The 19,227-nt window shown below is 40.3% G+C and overlaps 2 protein-coding genes across 2 annotated transcripts; one reads left to right on the top strand and one right to left on the bottom strand.

The window, feature by feature from the left end:
• On the top strand, positions 3,774–7,955 carry LOC8082267 (protein WVD2-like 5). Its single transcript, XM_021449434.1, has 9 exons — positions 3,774–3,970; positions 4,050–4,192; positions 4,295–4,655; positions 4,752–4,943; positions 5,106–5,167; positions 5,957–6,113; positions 6,203–6,274; positions 6,376–6,486; positions 7,287–7,955. The coding sequence occupies exons 3-9, from the start codon at positions 4,431–4,433 to the stop codon at positions 7,626–7,628; spliced, it is 1,161 nt and encodes a 386-aa protein (XP_021305109.1). The 5' UTR covers positions 3,774–3,970; positions 4,050–4,192; positions 4,295–4,430; the 3' UTR covers positions 7,629–7,955.
• On the bottom strand, positions 8,037–9,558 carry LOC8065079 (zinc finger protein AEBP2). Its single transcript, XM_002437211.2, has 2 exons — positions 8,648–9,558; positions 8,037–8,559 (listed from the first exon to the last, which is right to left on the bottom strand). The coding sequence occupies exons 1-2, from the start codon at positions 9,469–9,471 to the stop codon at positions 8,421–8,423; spliced, it is 963 nt and encodes a 320-aa protein (XP_002437256.1). The 5' UTR covers positions 9,472–9,558; the 3' UTR covers positions 8,037–8,420.

Below are 19,227 nucleotides of genomic sequence, written 5' to 3'. Positions count from 1 at the left end.
CAATTCCCTCATTATTGTCTCATTTATCAATGTATGGAAGATGATTTAACTAAAAATAGAACCACTTCTTATTTATCAATTTGTGGTTGTTTGTGTTGTATGGTGCTAACTTGCGTAGCTTCGGACATTCTACAGACATACAGTAAACTATACTGATATTTAATAATTCTGATTAGGTTGTGTTTTCTCAATACTATATATGGTTGATCTATAAAAGGATATAAAGTGACACAAAGTTGTTGCTTGCAAGGCATCATGAGGTGGGTTTGTAGTTATAGATGTTGTGTATTCTTTGAGCTATGTTTTTTCTTTCGAAGGGTAACCTTCTATATATACTTGGTCTATGAAAATTATGCCCTACTAGATTTATAAACCACGCCACTTAAATCCACATTCACTCCCGTGTGGGCTTTTTGTAGTGACAATTTAAAACGGGATGGGTAAATCCAATGTCGATTTGTGGAAAAAAAACTATAACTACTCATATCTAGAAATCCACATTGGAGAGAGGAAATGGTTGACCCCATAAAATTTGAATAGTATGCTTATTATTGGGTTAGCAAACTTCTAGACTTTACTACGTACTCACTCTATTTCAAATAATAAGATATTTTGGCTTTTCAGTACATTGTTTTTATTATATATCTAGATATAGTGCAGATCTAAATACATAGCAAAAGATTTTAGAATTTAGAACAAAAGGAGTAATACTTTAATATATTTATTTATAATCTAAATAAATGTCAAAGAGAGCACGTTTCTCTTCTACTTAGAGCCAAATGACGTTGCTTAACCTCTAAATTGGGGCTCGTTTTGTGGTTGTTTTTTTCCTCCGGATGAAGTCATGCTTGTTGACGATGCCTATGCTCCTTAATTCAAAATCATTTTGACATCTTAAATAACTTAAATAATACTCCCTCCATACTGGTAAAAAATGACGTTAAAGACAGCATTTAGCAAACCAAGGAGTCATTAATTAGGGTAGAGTTTTCCTTGTCTACCCCTCATTAAATATGGCTGCTGCTAAATTCCATACAAGAAAGTTACACATGTTTACTGGCTACTACGGTGGGTTCGGAGGTGAGATGGTGCAGGTGCGGGTTTGATCCCCCGTGCCGTTGCGATTATTTTAGTTTTAGTGCGTTTTGGTTGCTCGCGGTGTGGTGGGCTGTGTAAATACATGGTGCGGGGATCGAAGAGGCAAGGGTATTTGCGTCCAAAATAGTGGCTGCGGTATCAGAACGACATGCTTTTCGCAAACGAGGGAACTGGCCAGGACGACGTTTTTTCCGATACAGAGGGAGTATGGGAAAATAAGAGAAATACATGAATCGATGTGTTAGTAGGATTTCTAGAGGCATATCAAAACAAATTCTACTAGCTAGCTCACACCTCTAGCTCAATACTCATCCACTCTATGCAAGTCATATATCATTGCCTTGGTTACTTCGCTGAGCCCACTTTTATCAAGTTCCTTGGACTGAGGGTGATCGATGTTTGTGACAACATTTTCAATAGGCTTTTTACAAGTGGAGTTGGTCTGATGTGTGGCATGAGTCAACTTCTTTATTAACGAACCACTTTCAACCATTAAAACAGCCTAAGAAAAGCACATATAAAAACAAAAAAATAAGAAAAAAACAACATTTCCATGTAAGCTCCCCAATCTATGTATTATGTTAGGCAATTGAGAGAAAATCCTTCAATATAGTTTAAACTTCAAGAGAACTCTTGAAATTTTAAAGCATAGTTCGATGTTCACGACACCCACCATGTCTCTTATAGAAAAGACTAGCATAACATTTTGTTCCAAATATATGACCCTAACATCAGTGGATAACAAAAAGCAACCAGAATGAAATAAGATCAAACAATTATGCGATTTGTTTGGTTTTGTTAAATAACGACTTCCGATTGCTAAGATAAGGGTTGTAAGGCCTCGTTTGGCACGACTTCTCCATCGGCTTTAAAAGTCATTTGCCAAATGGGTAAAATAAAATGGCTCCACCGATGAAGCCCGTAACAATGGGGTGCGAATGAGCCAAAAATAATAGTTTATCTTGGCTTCACCTCATCCTATGTACCGTTCTATGAAAGCATAATTTATAGAAGGAGTTGTTTTGCCAAACGATTTAACAAAACGGCTCCAACTCTATCGATAGAGCTGTTTATAAAGCTAAAGCCTCCAAAAACAGCTTCACTGGTGAAATGAAATTGTGCCAAATAGAACCTAACTGTACATGTCTCTATACTAACCTTGCGTAGGTGCATCACGTGTGGCCAAGCTCGACGGCTCTAATTGCCCACCGCTCTTGTCATTTATGAAGGTCTAGGAGCGATAACAAGCTTTATATGTTCTACCAAATTAGTAGAGTTCTCTTGGTGTTTTTAATTAATAATAAAATACTATTTATAGCACTAGAGAATCTTTACTAGAAGATATTTACTATGAAAAGTTTATACTAAATTTTGAATACTAAAACATTAAGGCCCTGTTTAGATTGGAGATGAAAATTTTTTGGGTGTCACATCGGATGTGTCGGAAGGATGTCGGGATAGGTTTTTAGAAACTAATAAAAAAACAAATTACATAGCTCGTCAGGAAACTGCAAGACAAATCTATTAAGCATAATTAATCTATCATTAGCACATGTGGGTTATTGTAGTACTTAAGGCTAATCATGGAGTAACTAGGCTTAAAAGATTCGTCTCGCGATTTTCAACCAAACTACGTAATTAGTTTATTTTTTATGTACATTTAATGTTCCATGCATGTGTCCAAAGATTCGATGGGATGGATGAAAAAATTTTGGATGAGAAACTAAACAGGGCCTAAAAGCAGCCCACATTACTAGGAGAAGTTGAAAATTTTGGTTGTGCATATTTGAACATGTGATACAATTTTTTTAGGCAAGGTGTGATACTCGATTAGGGTACTCTCAATGTTAGAAACTACAAATAATTTCTATACATATTAATTTTTTATAGACACTATGTATAGAAACTATGACCCCAATGGATAGTTTCTATACAATAATTTTTTATCCAATCACATTCATTCTCTCTCCATTCTCAACCAATCATATCACTTCATGTCTTGAATCTCGTGTAGACATGGTTTCTAACTTGGCCTTGTTTAGATACACTCAAAAAACAAAAAAACTTTACAAGATTCTCCATCACATCGAATCTTGCGACATATGCATGGAACATTAAATATAGATAAAAAAGATAACTAATAGCATAGTTTACCTGTAAATCACGAGACAAATCTTTTAAGCCTAGTTGCTCCATAATTGGATAATGTTTGTCAAATAAAAACGAAAGTGCTACAGTGTCAAAATTCAAAAAAATTTTGCATCTAAACAAGGCCTTAGATTCGGTTTCTATGATTTTTACTCTCTCTCTTCAATAATTATCTTGCCACATCAACAAAATGTTTAGGTGACACTATAGTTAATGTCTATAGAAAGTATGATAGTTTCTGCATTGGGAGTGCCCGATCTAGCGTTGTCGTTTAGCACTGTAATATTAAGTTACATAAATATGAACCAAACAACACCTAAGATTGTATAACCAGAAAACAAACAAATAAAGAAACAATAAACAGCGCATCTAATCCAACAAAACAACCCATAAACAGCAGGAGAAGACAAAAAAACCATATAACAAGACGAAATTGGAGGTAAATAAATATAGGAGAAAAACACTGAAAGCAGAAAGTTAGCTTTGGAGGAACGCAGAAAGGTCCAAGTAGAAATTCGAAACCACCACCCGGAAACCCAGACAAAGCACGAGCCACGCACGCCCCCGCTGTCTCCCTCCCGCCGTCCCGCCCTCCCTCCGCCGCCGCCACCGCCGGAGTCTCTGGCCACCGTCACTCTCTCCCGCCTTCACCGTGCCTAACTCCCCTCTTTGCCTCCCGCTCGCGCTTCAGCCGCTCCACTCCCCATCGCTTTCGTCTGGCCAGGTAAAGCCGCCACCTTTCCTTTCCTTTCCTTTCCCTTACCATTTCCTTTCATTCGCTCAAGAGCCACGGCTCGATCCAGATCCAGGTATCCTTTGACCGAGACCGCGCCTGCCGTACCCCTCCGGTCGGATTCTTCGCCGTCTTCGTCCCCACTGGGCGCCGCTGGGGTGGAGCGGAGATCGGATCCGCCAGGGGCTGAGGAGCTGATTCCATCTCTCGCAGGTGAGGACGCCCTTGCTTTCTTGGACGGACTGCTCCTGTTATTCTGCAAATCTCAACTTTGTTGTGAGCGCTGAAACCAAATGTTTCTTTCTCTGCGTTCAGTCTAGTTTGATGCGGATTCATTTGCTGACCGGCATAGCATGATCCTGCGGTGATTTGCGGATAGCTTGTTTAAGCTGGTGGCGTGGGAGTTCTCTTTTTAACCTGGTCTAAAGAAACCCTGAGACAGTATCGCGACATGGATGCGAGTGCGGAGGTTACTGATGCTATTGGCGCAATGGGCATTGACAATGGGACCAAGGGGAAGTTGCCGCCCAGTGATAATGTAGAGGGCCACGCAGAAGAACATGACGGGCTGGCTGATGGAGCGCATTCGGGCGAGAGCGAGGTGATCAACCCATCTGAAGAAGTGGAAATGGAAGCCACCTCGCAATCCCAGGACATAAAGCCCCGAGTTCCTGAGGTAAGTTTTTTTACGTTTACAGATTGTCAGTTCTGGTGACTTCAATCAGTGGTTTACTGACAGTCACATGTTCTCTGGCATTTTCATGTGTTCTAGGGGGTTCAAGGCCATTCACCGAAGGTTGTTACTAAATCTCAGCGACAGAGCCCTCGAGGCGGGGATAAGAGTCAAGCTAGGAAAAGCTCTCCCAGTCCTTCTTCTTATCCTAAGGCGCCCATTGCACGGGTTTCTGATCCAGATCTAGTTGATAGCTCTTCCAGCAATGGCGATGCTGGTGCCAGTAAGAAAGTAAGTTAATTAATTTTTGTTATAGCTTATGAGTTACGATGTGCCCATCTATATTTTTATAGCTCAATGCATGATTGCTACTATATTACTTGTAGGAATGTTTATGCACCTTGCAATTTGAAGTTTGAAACTTATACATTTTGTTGTTGGTGATTTCATCAGAAGGCCGAAAAGAGCAGTTTCCGTCCAGTTGCCAAGGAGAGCCCATCACTTGAGGACTCAAAGTAAGTTGTTTGTTTCTTCGTTTTGCACTTTGTGATTCTGTGTTGCTACATGGTTTCTGTTTCTCATTTGGATCCTGGATTCAAATTGGTGCTCTAAGCATCCAGCCAGGCCTACTAATTACTCAGATGGTAATGAACTGATCCTAGCTCAGTTGGTTGTTGGTGTGGACGTACGCCCAAACCACCTAAGTCAAGTCCTCGTCAGGGCGAATTTCGGTGCCTATTTTCTTAATTAAAAAGGGATCTAGTTCCTTCTAGGTTGGTTGAGCTTTTGTTACCTAGATTGTTGAGCTTTTATTACCTAGATTGCCTTGAGTGTGACAATTCTATGAATTATTGGTACAACTATGTTTGCTACATTTTTTTGGTAGCATAAGTGTGTAGCATAATTCAATGAATTTTTTGAAGTGTCTTCCGTCAAATATGTGAAGGAGCCCCCCCCACACACACACACTAAAGAAAACTTATTTATTTGAACCTTATTGTTGTTTGTGCCACAAACATTTTATAGTTGCACAGTATTTTTTTTAAATGTTCTTGCTTTGGCATTTACTATTTTGGAACTACTACTGTTTGCTTTGACTTCCATCTTGTGATAATTGAAACTGTGCTGTGAAACCAAGTCTTACCATTAGTTTCTACACAATTTTCTTGCAACATGTATATATGTTTCCAACTTTCCATCCAAGTCATACCCTAAATACTTTTTCTCCATAAATTTGTTCTCTTACTAGCGCATTTAAATATAAAAGACTTTCTTGCAATATCATGTGCTTCATTCCAATCCAGAGAGAAGAAGAAAACTCAGAAGGCACCAAACCAGCATTCTGTCAAAAAGGATATTGAAGAAGAATCAAATGAAGGTGTGAAACCTCAAAGGGTTGGCAGCACTCCTTCATATGGATTTAGTTTTAAGTGTGATGAGAGAGCTGAAAAAAGAAGAGAGGTAACTCATTGTAGATAACTTAGCACTGGTTTTACTTTAAGAACATATGGGCACCATTCCTTTGCTTACACTATTCTGCAATTATATAGTTCTACACAAAGCTCGAGGAGAAGATTCATGCACAGGAACTGGAGAAAAGCAACTTGCAGGCAAAATCAAAGGTTTGTGCCCTTATTCTATTTTCATATTACTACGGAAGTGATATTGCTTGATGCGACATTGAATATAATGTTGACTTTATCCGTTTGTTACTGCTGTGCAGGAAACTGAAGAAGCTGAACTCAAAATGCTGAGAAAGAGTTTAAATTTCAAGGCAACACCAATGCCCAGCTTTTACAAGGAACCACCTCCCCCCAAGGTTGAGTTGAAGAAGGTAATTGTCCCCCGTGCTTATGGCTTAATTTCTTCTTCCTGTTTTCCCTCCGTTGAATTGCTGGCTGCAGATATATGCTATATCTAAATCACAAAATATCTCAGTTTACTGCTAAAGAGAAAATTATCGGCATTACAATTCAGCTTGAAAAAGATTATATTTATCAAATAATCATCCTTCAAGTTTTTGCCTGTTAAGGTTTAACGTGACTTATAGAAATGCAATAGTTCTTTAATTCATTTTACCATCATGTTGAACCGAAGACCTTAATCTTGGTATAACATTCTTTAACAAGGTAATAAAGGAGCTTTTCTTTCTTTGTGTAGCTACAAAATTTTACTCTATTGAGCTTTGCAGTCTTGTACTCAAATATAACATATCATATTTTGTAATAGCTAAATCCAATTACAGTCTTTTGCCTATACAATGTTTAAGATTTATCATGCACTTTGCACAACCTGTAAACGATATCCTTAATTGATAGCTTAATAGATAAAATGAACGATTACCCCCATGATCATGTTATTTTCTTTAGTTCGGCCATTTGTTGTATTGTTAGGTTTGTAACCTAATTAATAGTTATATGCTAAATTCATTGCAAGTCCATAATCCATATTTTTTCTGGAGTTAGCAGCTATTCCAATAAGAAAAGCCTAGTCTGGTCTTGTTTTCACTGGATTGTTTCTTTTGAATTTCCAATTACAGCTATGTCACACTTAAAATTTTCTTAGCTGCCTAGGTATAAAGGTTATGGCTCTATCCTAACTTCTGAAGGATGCTATATTTTCTGTTGATCTTAGATCCCTACAACAAGAGCTAGATCACCAAAGCTTGGTCGCTCCAAGAACACATCCTCAGGAGGGACAGAAGGAAATTCAAATCCTCCAGCTCATTCAGCTCGACTGAGTCTCGATGAAAGGGTCTCCCAAAATGGTGTCAAGAAAGCACCTGCTGCAAATGCAGTGAAGAAGCCCCAACGGAAATCTCTCCCTAAACTGCCTTCAGAGCAAGCAACCAAAGTTGACATTGCAGCATCTGTTTCATCTGCAGAAGAGCTAGAAAACAAGTCATCGTCGACGTGTCTTGTTCGAGAGGCGATCCGCGCTCAAGTTACACCTGATGAACCTGGACTCAGTGCGTAGGAACCTATCAAGCCGACTCCAATGGAAGGAGAGAGTTGTGCCTCAGCTTCCTTTATCACATTTTGCTATTTCTGTAGTAAACTGCTGGCTGGTATTATATGTACTAAAATCAGTCTCATCACCAGGAGTTTGAAGAATGGCAAGTGACCCAGTGTCCCAGTGTATTGTTTATCTTAGTTTCTGTTGACATATGAGGTATTTGTAGTTGGCAAAATTTCTTTTTATCATGTCCAATCTCCTGGGCTCCGAGTCAATTTCCTTGCCGCCCTAGTACAAATCTGTACACGATTTTGCAAAGCTTTGTGATTCGGTGCATTAGTTCTTGCAGTTTGATTTCTGCTCTTCTTGGAAGATGTTCTATTCTGATGAAGCAGCAGGAAAACCTTTATTTCACAAAGGGATACTACATTACTAGTACTGACGAAGCAGCAGGAAAACCTTTATTTCACAAGGGATACTGCATTACTAGTACTGATACACAAGTGACCAATAACATTCTGCATGTAGAAGCTCTGCAGGGTCTCAATCTACATGTCTACTATACATAGCCCTGCAAATTCTTCAGGTGCCAAACCTTAAGAGGCTTACGCGTTTGTGCTCTGCCAGATTCAGTTTTTACATGTGCCGTGATTCATCAGCCGTGATTCATCAGTTCACAAGCGGCGAGGAGCCGGCCAGCGATGTCGGTGACTCGTAGGGGGCCGGTCTGGTTTCTCGCATGGTGCTCTTCAGTGTTCCAGATTCAGCTTCGTTCACAAGCGGTGGTGAGATCTAGATCGAGTTCATGTTCATCTAAGATGCCGCTGTGATGGAAGGATGCTGAACCGCCCCCTGGAACAGCGAAGGCGGTGGCAAGGTCTCGGAGTTGTCATTCTCTTCGTCGTCCTCCTCGGCGTCCCACAGGAACCCGGCGTAGGAGCCCAGGACGTAGCTGCAGCAGAAGCAAGAGCACTGTTTGTCAGAGTGATCAGCGTGTACCGAGGAGAGCTGGGAGGGAGAGGCGCGGGGATGGCACTGACCAGTCGTCGGGCGCGGCCTGGACGGCGCGGCTGTAGTAGTCGTCGGCGCGGGCAGCGTCGCGGCTGGTCTCCCAAACGAGGCCCGCGTAGAGCGACAGCGCCTCGGCGTCGCCGGGGCTGGCGAGGATGGCGCGCTCGCAGTACTCCTGCGCCCTCGCGGCGTCCCCCTCCACCTCCTTGAGGAACCTGGCGTAGTTGACCAGCAGCAGCGAGTTGCCCGGGTCCGCCTCGATCATCTGCCGGTAGTGCGTGTCCGTGGCGGCGCGGTTGTCGCCACCGCCACCGCCGCCGTCCCCGACACCACCCTGGCCACCGCTGCTGCCGAGAGCCTTCCCGTTCCCGCCCCCGCTGCTGCCCCCGACGCCCTGCAGCTCCACGAGCGCCAGCGCCTCGCGCGCCGCGGCCGCGGACACGGACACGGACGCGGACACGTCCAGCCCCGTGCTCGTCAGCAGCCGACGCAGCGGCAGCGGCACGTCGGCGCCGACCGCGACCACGGTCTCCTCCTCCTCCTCCTCCTCGCCAACGCCCTCGCTGTCGTCCTCCTCGAGCGAGATGGAGGCGGACGAGGACGAGGACGCCGACAGCCTCGGCAGCGCCCTCCCGTGCAGTCCCTCGTGGTCCTTCTTGGCCGGGACGAGCGGCGCCGCGAGGTCACCCTCGGACATGGCGCGGCACAGCACCGCCCCCTGCCTCGGCGCCGCCGCCACCGCCGGTGACAGCAACGGCGAAACCACCGCGAGGTGCTCGACCGCCGCCGCCGCCGACGCAGCCGGCGCACGTACGCAGTTGAGCAGCGGCGAGGACGCGCTCCGCAGCAGCATGACGACAGACGCCACTCCCTCCTCTCTCTCTCTGCTCCCCCTCTCTCTCGCAAATATCGCGAGCGGCAGCGTGCCACTGACACGCCGGCGGGGCCGCGAATATTTATGCGCCCGCGCGGCGCGCGCACGTGACGGCGTCCTCCGTGGCACGCGCTGAGTGGCCACAGCGATACGCGCGGTGGGTTCCACGTTGGCCGCCGCGGTGGCCGTCGCCTTGGGAGGTGGGACCCCTTTGGTGGAGGAGCGGGCCCGAGAGCGGACGGACGAGACGAGCTGCGGGCTACGCGACGGAGCGCGGGGCAGCGGGGGGTGGGTGAGCGCGACGGCGGTTAGACGAGTGATGATTTGCCTTTGGCTCTTTAGTTTCGATTTTTTTTTGGTTTTTTTTATCGTAGTATTTTCGTTTTTATTTGATAATTATTGTCCAATCAAAAATTAACTAGACTCAAAAGATTCACCCCGCGATTTACAAGTAAACTGTGCAATTAATTTTTATTTTCGTCTATATTTAGTGCTTCATACATGTGCCACAAGATTTGATGCGACGGAAAATCTTGAATTTTTTTGATTTTTGAGGTGAACTAAACAAGGCCTTAGTTCAATTTTTTCTTTCGAGATTTTTTGTCGTATCGAATTTTTAGATATATGCATAAAGTATTAAATATAGATAAAATTAACAATTAATTACATATTTTGTCTATAATTTGAGACAGATATTTTGAGTTTAGTTAATCTATGATTAGACAATAATTATCAAATACAAACGAAAGTGTTACAATAGCTAGACCAAAAAAATTTCACCAACTAAATAAGGCATTTGTCTACTGCCGGTTGGCCGCCACAAGGTTTTGCATGCTTGGCTGTCATGAGCGGACAGCAACCAGGGCAGTCGACGGTGGCGGCTGAGGGACGAAGCTGTGTGGAGCTCACGCTCACGCCATGGTGTATGCGTCAAGTTGTGTGCGGAAACAGAATAGTTTTAGAGGTGGACAAATTCAAAGATATGATGAGGGCTTAAGATCTACCTTTGGAATGTAAGGCTGTCTAGTGTTGCTATTGTATCCTCTACTTTACGGTAACATCGACTTTGCCATTAGATCTGAGCATTTTGTGAGTTGAACAGATAAAAAATCAATTTTTTCATGCGTTAATTTTTTAGCTCGGTCACCTACTTTGTTCCATGTCATGCATTCTTAGCCAAAAAACCCCAAAAGAATCATTTGATATCTAGAAAAAATAATCATAATACTGCAATAAGCTCATTAGGAAGTTGATCTCTGCCTCGACACTTCATAGTTCGCACTTAGTGCTTGTCGCGGTGTCACCTCTCTCTCCGTCTCTCACCAACTGACATGTAGTGTAGGTGTCCCACGGTCTACGGACACAAAAACATCGTCACAAGGAAGTTCTACAGATGATCAATTATGTGATAATCTGGCAAGGTGCACTGTGAGTAGCGACAGTGAGGATCAAGGCTAATCTCGAGAATTGCTAGCTCTAAAATTCATAGATCCACCACTAATATATATGGACATGCTCTAGGATCGACAGACAAACAAAGTATATGTATTTGTATTGTGATCCATTGGATGCCCTTGGTTATTCGTGTCCCCTCATATTTGTAAGGTGGAAAGAGCTTGTCTCAGGTACAAAGTCAAATTTGCAAAGGTATTTATGGAGGATTCAAAATCCCTTTTTGACTCGGCTAATTTGGTCTATAACATCACCTGGCTCGGGATGTACCTATTTTGATCAGAGTCACATAGTGTTACTTTTAAGGCAACAAAACCACTAGGACAACAAATCATGTTATTTAATTGTTATCAATAGGGTTAAAAACGAATAGATAGATAAATCTTGTCCATCCCATCCAACTTTTGCATTTGATATACATTTTTTCTGTATTTCTAGATATAGAAACATGATGAGAACTAGGATAGAAGTGTTTGGGAGAATTCTCTATTGAATTTTGAGAGTTTACGCTAATCAAATAGAATCACTTCTAGCCGCAGAATCACTTCTCTCAGAGAATCAATTTTTATAGAGAATCAGAATCAAATAGAGCTCTAATAGACATGCTCAAATTTGATTAAACTTTAAATAATTTAAGTTGGTACTGAACATCTGCATCATTTCTTTGACGGAAGTAATATCGGTGCCTGTTTTCCCTGCACGCGGTCCAGTGGCAGGGCATAGAGATATTTTTCCAGCACGCGCTGCTTTGAGGAGATATTAGCAGGCACCAGAGAATAAATTGCGGCCTCAACTCTGAATTTTTTGTGACCAAGACGGCAAAAGAGTCATTCTCAACTTTTGAGAAAGGTCGTCAGAATCAGTACTGTACAGTAGGTAGGATTTGTGTCCGTTTAAAAAAATCAAGAAGGTACTACTAGACAAGAAAATAAAGTAGTAGGAGTGCACGTTAAGATTCTTTTTAGCAAAACAATTAGTACAGAAATGAATATAGACTAGTCAAATAGACTACAACTTGCCGACTAAAGGACCAAGAGTGTTTGGGTATCTAGAATTTGGGTTTACAAAACAAATTTCTCTTGTCCAAATGTCTTTAAAACTTTAGTATTCTCTTTATTTCAAATTATAAAATAACTTACACTTTTTTATCTACATTTAATGTTCTATGCATGTGTCCAAAGATTCGATGGGATGGATAAAAATTTTTTGGGTAGGAAACTAAACAGGGCCTTATGTAATAAAATTGAAATCATTCATCACCTGTTCTGTGAATGTTATCATGCTAGATTTCTGTGGTGTGCTTTACATGTTGTATCGGTGCAATGCCTCCTTTGAGTGTGAAAATTTATTCAATATGGATGGCATAAATAGGGAGGCAGTAATACAATTCACTACCAGCTTCATCTGATTCTTCTAGTGTATCTGAAAAAAATATTTGTGGAGGGTCATAGTATTTGACTCCTATAGAATGTGTAAAACAAGATAGGAACACCGTTGAGGAATAAATTCATGGATTGTTATGATCTCATTACACCTTGCATTGTTCGTCAATGAAAAGAAAAAAGGTCTCATACCTCTAACGGTCTCCCGTCACAGCAGTCACACGCATATAGCCTTGTTTAAATGTAGCTTATAAAATTTTAGGATGTCATATCGTCGCGTCACATGAAAGTGTTCTGACAGTAATAATAAAAACAAATTACAGAAATTCTCACCGTAGGATGAATTTATTAAGCCTAATTAATCTATTACTAGCACATATTTAATGTAGCACCACATTGTCAAATTATGGACTAATTATGATTAAAAGATTCGTCTCGTACAATAGTCACAATCTAAGTAATTAATTATTTTTAGTCTATATTTATTATTTAATACTCAATGCACACGCGTCTAAATATCTGATAGCACAACATGTGGATTGGGGAGTAAACTTGTAGGGCTACTTTGGAAGCCGATAACTCCGCCGAGATTCCCGTGATTTTCTGAGGTGAGAAACCCGCCGGTTAATCTGTCCCAGGGCAATCCCCTGCTATGTTTGGAAGACTAGGGAGACACGAATATCAAGGAAGAAAATTATATGAAATAGTGTCGCACAGAAATAATTGTGAGACACCACCTGATCACGTTGATGTATGTGGGAAAAAAAATCTAACTGCACCTCTTAGCTTGCTGCAAGGTGGGACCTGCGTGGCGCATGCAGAGGATGTCGCACGACGTTTGTTATGCGACACTGTCTCATGTAATTTTTTTCCGTGGGAAGAAAATTATATGAGACAGTGCCGCACAGAAATAATTGTGAGACACCATATGATCACGTTGATGTATGTGGGAAAAAATCTAACTGCACCTCTTAGCTTGCTGCAAGGTGGGACCTGCGTGGCGCATGCAGAGGATGTCGCACGACGTTTGTTATGCGACACTATCTTATGTAATTTTTTTCCGTGTGGGAAGAAAATTATATGAGACAGTGTCGTACAGAAATAATTGTGAGACACCACCTGATCATGTTGATGTATGTGAGAAAAAAAAAATCTAACTACACCTCTTAGCTTGCTGCAAGGTGGGATCTGCGTGGCGAATGAGAGGATGTCACACGACGTTTGTTATGCGATACTGTCTCATGTAATTTTTTTTTCTTTTGTGTGTGGTCCGTTATTGGGGCCATGGGCTATGGGCGCAGCGCTTCGCTTTCGCCCAGAAAAGGCAGGCCCGCAACGCGGGAGGTTTTGTGCGTCGTGGGCCCGCGATGCCGCAGCGCCCCGTACGGGGCAAGAAAAAATATCTCCCGTTGCTACACACCAAAAAAAAAAAAATCTCCTCGATACACTGACACGCGACTGGAGTCCTACATTTGTCTGGCACGCCAGCTGAGCTACCCAACCTTTTTTTTTATTTGAGAAGAGAGCTACCCAACTGCACAGCCGCGTCTGGTTCTCGATGGTCCAAGGGTTCCCTTTTTTTTCTCCGAAACATGGATCTTCAATTCTTAGCATCCGGCGATCGAACGGGCCAGGCTTTTTTTTTTTGCTTAAGAATCTTGTAGGCCTGGCCCATGAGTCCTCGATTTGGGCTGCATATCTTAGGCCTGTTTCTTTTCAGGAAAAAATCTACTTTTTCTCCCCCAATTTTCACGAAAGTCTGTTTTTACTCCTCCAACTCCAAAACCGGATAAACTACATCCCTCAACTTTTTAAAGCATGGATTTTATCTCCCTGGAGCGGTTTCGAAGATAGTTTTGCTATAGTGGATGGTGGTTTTACTGCAGTGACAATGATTTTATCTTTTTACTTTTTTATTTATTTTGGCTGAACTTTTGAAAAATTATAGTAAATCACAAAAAAATCATAAAATATAAAATCTAATTTTGTTGGACTCCACATGAGTAGATCTACATAGTAAACATATAATATGGTATATTTTAGTTCAATAAAATAATTATAGAAGCTATAACTATGAATTATTTCAATTAATTACAGAAAGCATAGATCTAAAGCTATAACAAAAAGATTATATTAAATCATACCATATTATATGTTCACTATATAGATATGCTCATGTGAAGTCTAACAATATTAGATTTTCCATTTTATGATTTTCTGTAATTTACTATGTTTTTTTAAAGATTTAGCTGAAATAAATAAATAAATAAAGACAAAACATTCATAGCAAAAACTTTATACTAAAGTGTACCATATTACATGTTCAGTGTGTATATCTACTCATGTGGAGTCCAACAAAATTAAATTTTCTATTTTATGATTTTTCTGTGATTTACTATGGTTTGATTCAGCCCAAATAAGAAAAATAAAAAGACAACCACCGTCACTATAGCAAAATCACCGTTCACTGTAGCAAACTGCCTTCAAAACTGCTTCACAGAGGTAAAATGCACGGTTTGAAAAGTTGAGGGAGGTGGTTCGTCTGGTTTTAGAGTTGGAGGAGGAAAAACGAACTTTTGTAAAAGTTGGGGGAGGAAAAAGACTTTTTCTTTCTTTTTAACTCTCGTCATATCGAATATTTGGACACATGTATGAAGTACTGAATATAGACTATTTATGAAACTAAAAACATAGTTAGAGAATAATTTGCAAGACGAATCTTTTTAGCCTAATTAGTTCATGATTGGACACTAATTATCAAATAAAACGAAAATTGTACCATACCAGACTACCCGTTAAACTTTAACGCTCCCAATCAAACACCCTGTTTGTAAAGTTGTAACTGTTTACTTCTACAAAACATATGCAAATTTATGCCACATGCGTTTAACTATTTTCATACGACAGCTTCTCAGCACATATTCTTAAAAAAATTTCACACAAACTTTTCCGAGAGAATGTTGTCATATACGAACTTCCATTTTTCAAATGTTTTGCAAAATGTCATATAGCACAGCATGTAGGGAGACTAGGAGCCCGTGGTTAGGATGTGTGCGTACGGTCGGAGATACTCCGGAAGTAGCCTTCAAAACAATAATATATAGAAAGAGAACAATAATATAATAAGAGCAACTCTAGTAGTAGTCCTCAAAATTAAACCTCTACTTTTAGTTTAGATGCTCTCTCTACTTTTTGAGGCTTAACTTTTTTACTTCAACTCTAACAGTAGCACCCAAATTTAGACCCCCAAACCTATTACAAAGAGAATGATAGAAGAGACCCACTCGTCATTGTCTTTTTCTTCTTCCTCCTCTTTCTTTTTCCTTTGGACACGGACACAATTAAAGCATCAAGCCGGTTACATGCACATGCAAGGGAAGAGAGAGAGAGAGAGAGAGAGAGCGTGCGCTGGGGCTAGAATATGCGATGGAGGATGGGGGCTGTCCTGTTGGGCTAATAGGAATGGGACTTGGGGGAGAAATATTGATGTCCAACCAAATATGGGATCTAGAGTAGGGGTCCTACTGGAGTAATGTTTTTAGTCTAGACAATCATATTTAGCTATTGGGTTTTGAGTAGAGGTCCTACTGAAGTTGCTCTGGAAGAAAAGAAAACCATCGTTATCATCACCATCATCACATTATAAAATAAAATAAAACATTATAAAACAACAAGTTTTTTTTTTCTCAATAAGACTCTTTCTCTGTAAAAACCCGTTCGATTCTTATTTGAGCCTTCCATCATCTGAAGGGTGTAAAATTTGTAAGATTTTGACATTCAATAAGTTATGATATTGCCCTTTGTTTGTTTACGGCTTTGTTTAGATCTAAAAAGTTTTTAGATTTTGACATTATAGTAATTTCGTTTTTATTTGACAAACATTGTCTAATTATGGAGTAACCAGACTTAAAAGAATCGTCTCGTGATTTACAGGCAAACTGTGCAATTAGTTTTTATTTTCATCTATATTTAATACTTCATACATGTGCCGCAAGATTTGATGTTATGGAAAATCTTGAAAAGTTTTTGGTTTTTAGGGTGAATAAGGCCTCACTTGTTTCTACATATGTCGTCGATTTTTTGAACATTATATGTAGATCCAATAAATAATTTATTATCATATTTTTGTACTTAAAGAAATGATGATGATATATGAATTAACATCTCGAGAATTCAATTAATATTTCTATTATATTTGAAATAGTTTTCATAAACACATGCGTGTGTGTAAACTAGCAAGCTAGCACAAAGAACGAAGGAGGGAACATATGAAAACTGCGATATTCTTGGCATCATGCACCACTGCCCCAGATGTATACACTATTATAAATAAAGCACAGATCTTCCTAACAAAACTACGTCACATCGTTTTTTCTTTTGTTTAATAACAAACGGCCTAATCACAAAATATAAGATCATCAAGCATCTCTAACAGTTTGGCAAATAACTTCTCATCCATAATTTTTTTTAGTAAAATGAGAAGAAAATCTTCTCCAACAGTTTAACATCTCAATTTCCCATCTTTTCTAACTTAGCACATCTCCCTGTCTAGAGCACAAATATATACGCGGGCTCCATGTTTATCATTGGTCTTTCTCCTCATACTTAGCGGAACTCTGTGTTCGTTTAGTGGGGCTCTTCGTTCGCTTAGCGGGTTTTTGTGTTTTTAAAAATAAATTTGTCAAACTATTAAAGATGAGATCTTTTTTTCTTCCTATATTTTTTTTTTAAGTTGAGGAACAATAAAATTTAGGAAACAGATGTTACGACGAAAGGCTACATCACGGCCGGGGTCGTATTAGTCATTATGTCATTACAAAAATCTAACGCAAGATCCCCGAGCCACGTGAACTGTTCTTTATGTTGCCAAATCGTACTTAATAATTGAAGTTGGAGCCCCACCGTGTAGTACCCTACAAGAGTAGAGGATGCACGCAATGCAAGTCTCCACTTTAAACAATGTGTGCACTGTTATTTAGTGACTCACTAGCAGCCATCCATCCATTTTTCAACCTCCAAAACTGTCGCGTCGCTCTCTGCTCGATCGGAAGAGATGAACACGACGACGAGTAGTCAGATGTCATTTTTTTAGCCGCCAGCAAAGATGCTACTTCCTCCATCTCAATTTATAATTTATTCTTAAAATCTTATAGAGTCAAAGCATATAAAATTTAATTAATATTATAGAAAACATTAGAATAATTTATGACATCAAATAAATATTACCATGAAAATATAGTTTTCCAGTGGCGGTCACGGTATACCCGCCTCTAGAAATCCGTTAAGAGAGAGGTAAATGTCTTTCCTTAGAGACAGCATCCATTAATAGAGGCGACATCCATTTTGTGTCTACCTTTTGTCAGAAGCTTCTAAAATTATTTTTATGGTACCATGAAAAGATAGCAAATTAGGGTGGCACATGAGCTCACACAACTAGCAAAATTCAATATGCTTCACTATGTATTGGTCACAATAATGTTTTGTTTCGCTGAAATTTGGTTTATACTAATATCTATGTTAATTTATTGTGAGAGAAAAACACTGTTAATTCGCTGAAAATTAAAAAATGTATAAAGCTCTCTCTATTCTCACAAAGATGGATCGAACCAAAGCTGCGGTGTCCTGAAATGTGGTGGCAGACAATTGGTCACCGGCAAAGGACTGTAGGGAATGAAATGTGGACTCTTTTCATCGTTAACTTGAGCCTCTCATCATATTCTCCTGTACCTGTGATCTTCCCGGCTTTAATTTGGCCAATGTATGAGCACGCAAATGGCTTCGCAACCAAAAAAAAGAGAGAGAGAGCATGGGGCAGAATGTGGTGGAAGGCACTGTTCATGAGGAAAATCGAAAAAAAAAAACACTTTTGATGCTTGCCATGTCTGTTGCGCATGATGATACACTCATCTGAAAGAAACATTTCGATGTGAAGCGACAGACCATCATAAGTACAGGTCATTAGCGACACCGACAGACATCGATCATGTGGCGCACAATATATGGACAAGGTATCCTTGTTGCCATGGGATTCCACGAAAAAGAGGACGCACGATCATGACTCATTTTTTTTTGAATGGTAAGCTATTTCTATCTATATATTAGCATATGTTCAGAAATCAGGATATACGATAAGAATGCACCACGCATCAAGACTTTCTTAAACCGTTATTAAAATTAGACAAGGCATAGGCAACGAAAGAATCTAGCTAAAAAATAGAATTAGATCAAACTGTAAGATGATGTAACTGCAAAACAAATAGCGATGTATGCATAAGTTTGCTAAAACTCACTTGACAAATCTATAGTTTTGCCAAGTCTCAAAACCAAATGCCAAGTGAAAAAAAAGGTCTTCTCCAACAGTTTGCTATTTGGGCTTGGTAAAAGAACTTGGCATCCTAGGATTTTTGCCAAAATCACAAAATTGAGCCTCCAACAAGTTGGCAAATTGGGATACACGTGATGCCAAGCGATGGAGGACTTGACATATTTGCCAAGTGAAGCGAAAATTTTGCCAAGCTTACGAAATTGCCAAGTAGTTTTTTCCAACTTGTTGAAGGTTGTTTTCTGTAGTTTTAGCAAAAATTCTAGGATGCCAAGTACTTTTAGCAAACAGTTGGAGTATATTGAAGTAGTGTGTTTAACGAAGAGGATGTGGATAGCTTGTATTAAAGGCATATTTAGGACTGCTTGGAACAGCTCTATAAAAACTTAGAGTTTGTAGAGTACCTCTTTAGTTACTCTCATAACTCTATATTTTTTTCTCGAGCAGAGTGCTGAATTTGTTTGGCTAAAAAACATAGAGTGGAGCAGTGTCAAACACCCCTAAGTGGTTGTAAGTTAGTGCGATGACATGGCTAATGTGGGAGATGATGTGGATGAGATAGAATTTATGGTGAGGTTA

Source organism: Sorghum bicolor, chromosome 10 (genome assembly GCF_000003195.3).
Source record: "Sorghum bicolor cultivar BTx623 chromosome 10, Sorghum_bicolor_NCBIv3, whole genome shotgun sequence".
Classification (NCBI taxonomy): Eukaryota; Viridiplantae; Streptophyta; class Magnoliopsida; order Poales; family Poaceae; genus Sorghum; species Sorghum bicolor.
The sequence above is the reverse complement of the archived record's forward strand: the minus strand, read 5'-3'. Positions and strand labels throughout refer to the sequence as shown.

Coding starts and splice junctions, on each gene's coding strand:
- LOC8082267 (XM_021449434.1), top strand. CDS start 4,431: ATGGATGCGAGTGCGGAGGTTACTGATGCTATTGGCGCAATGGGCATT. Junction 4,656..4,751: donor TAAAGCCCCGAGTTCCTGAG/GTAAGTTTTTTT, acceptor CATGTGTTCTAG/GGGGTTCAAGGCCATTCACC. Junction 6,114..6,202: donor GAGCTGAAAAAAGAAGAGAG/GTAACTCATTGT, acceptor GCAATTATATAG/TTCTACACAAAGCTCGAGGA.
- LOC8065079 (XM_002437211.2), bottom strand. CDS start 9,471: ATGCTGCTGCGGAGCGCGTCCTCGCCGCTGCTCAACTGCGTACGTGCG. Junction 8,560..8,647: donor CAGGCCGCGCCCGACGACTG/GTCAGTGCCATC, acceptor CTTCTGCTGCAG/CTACGTCCTGGGCTCCTACG.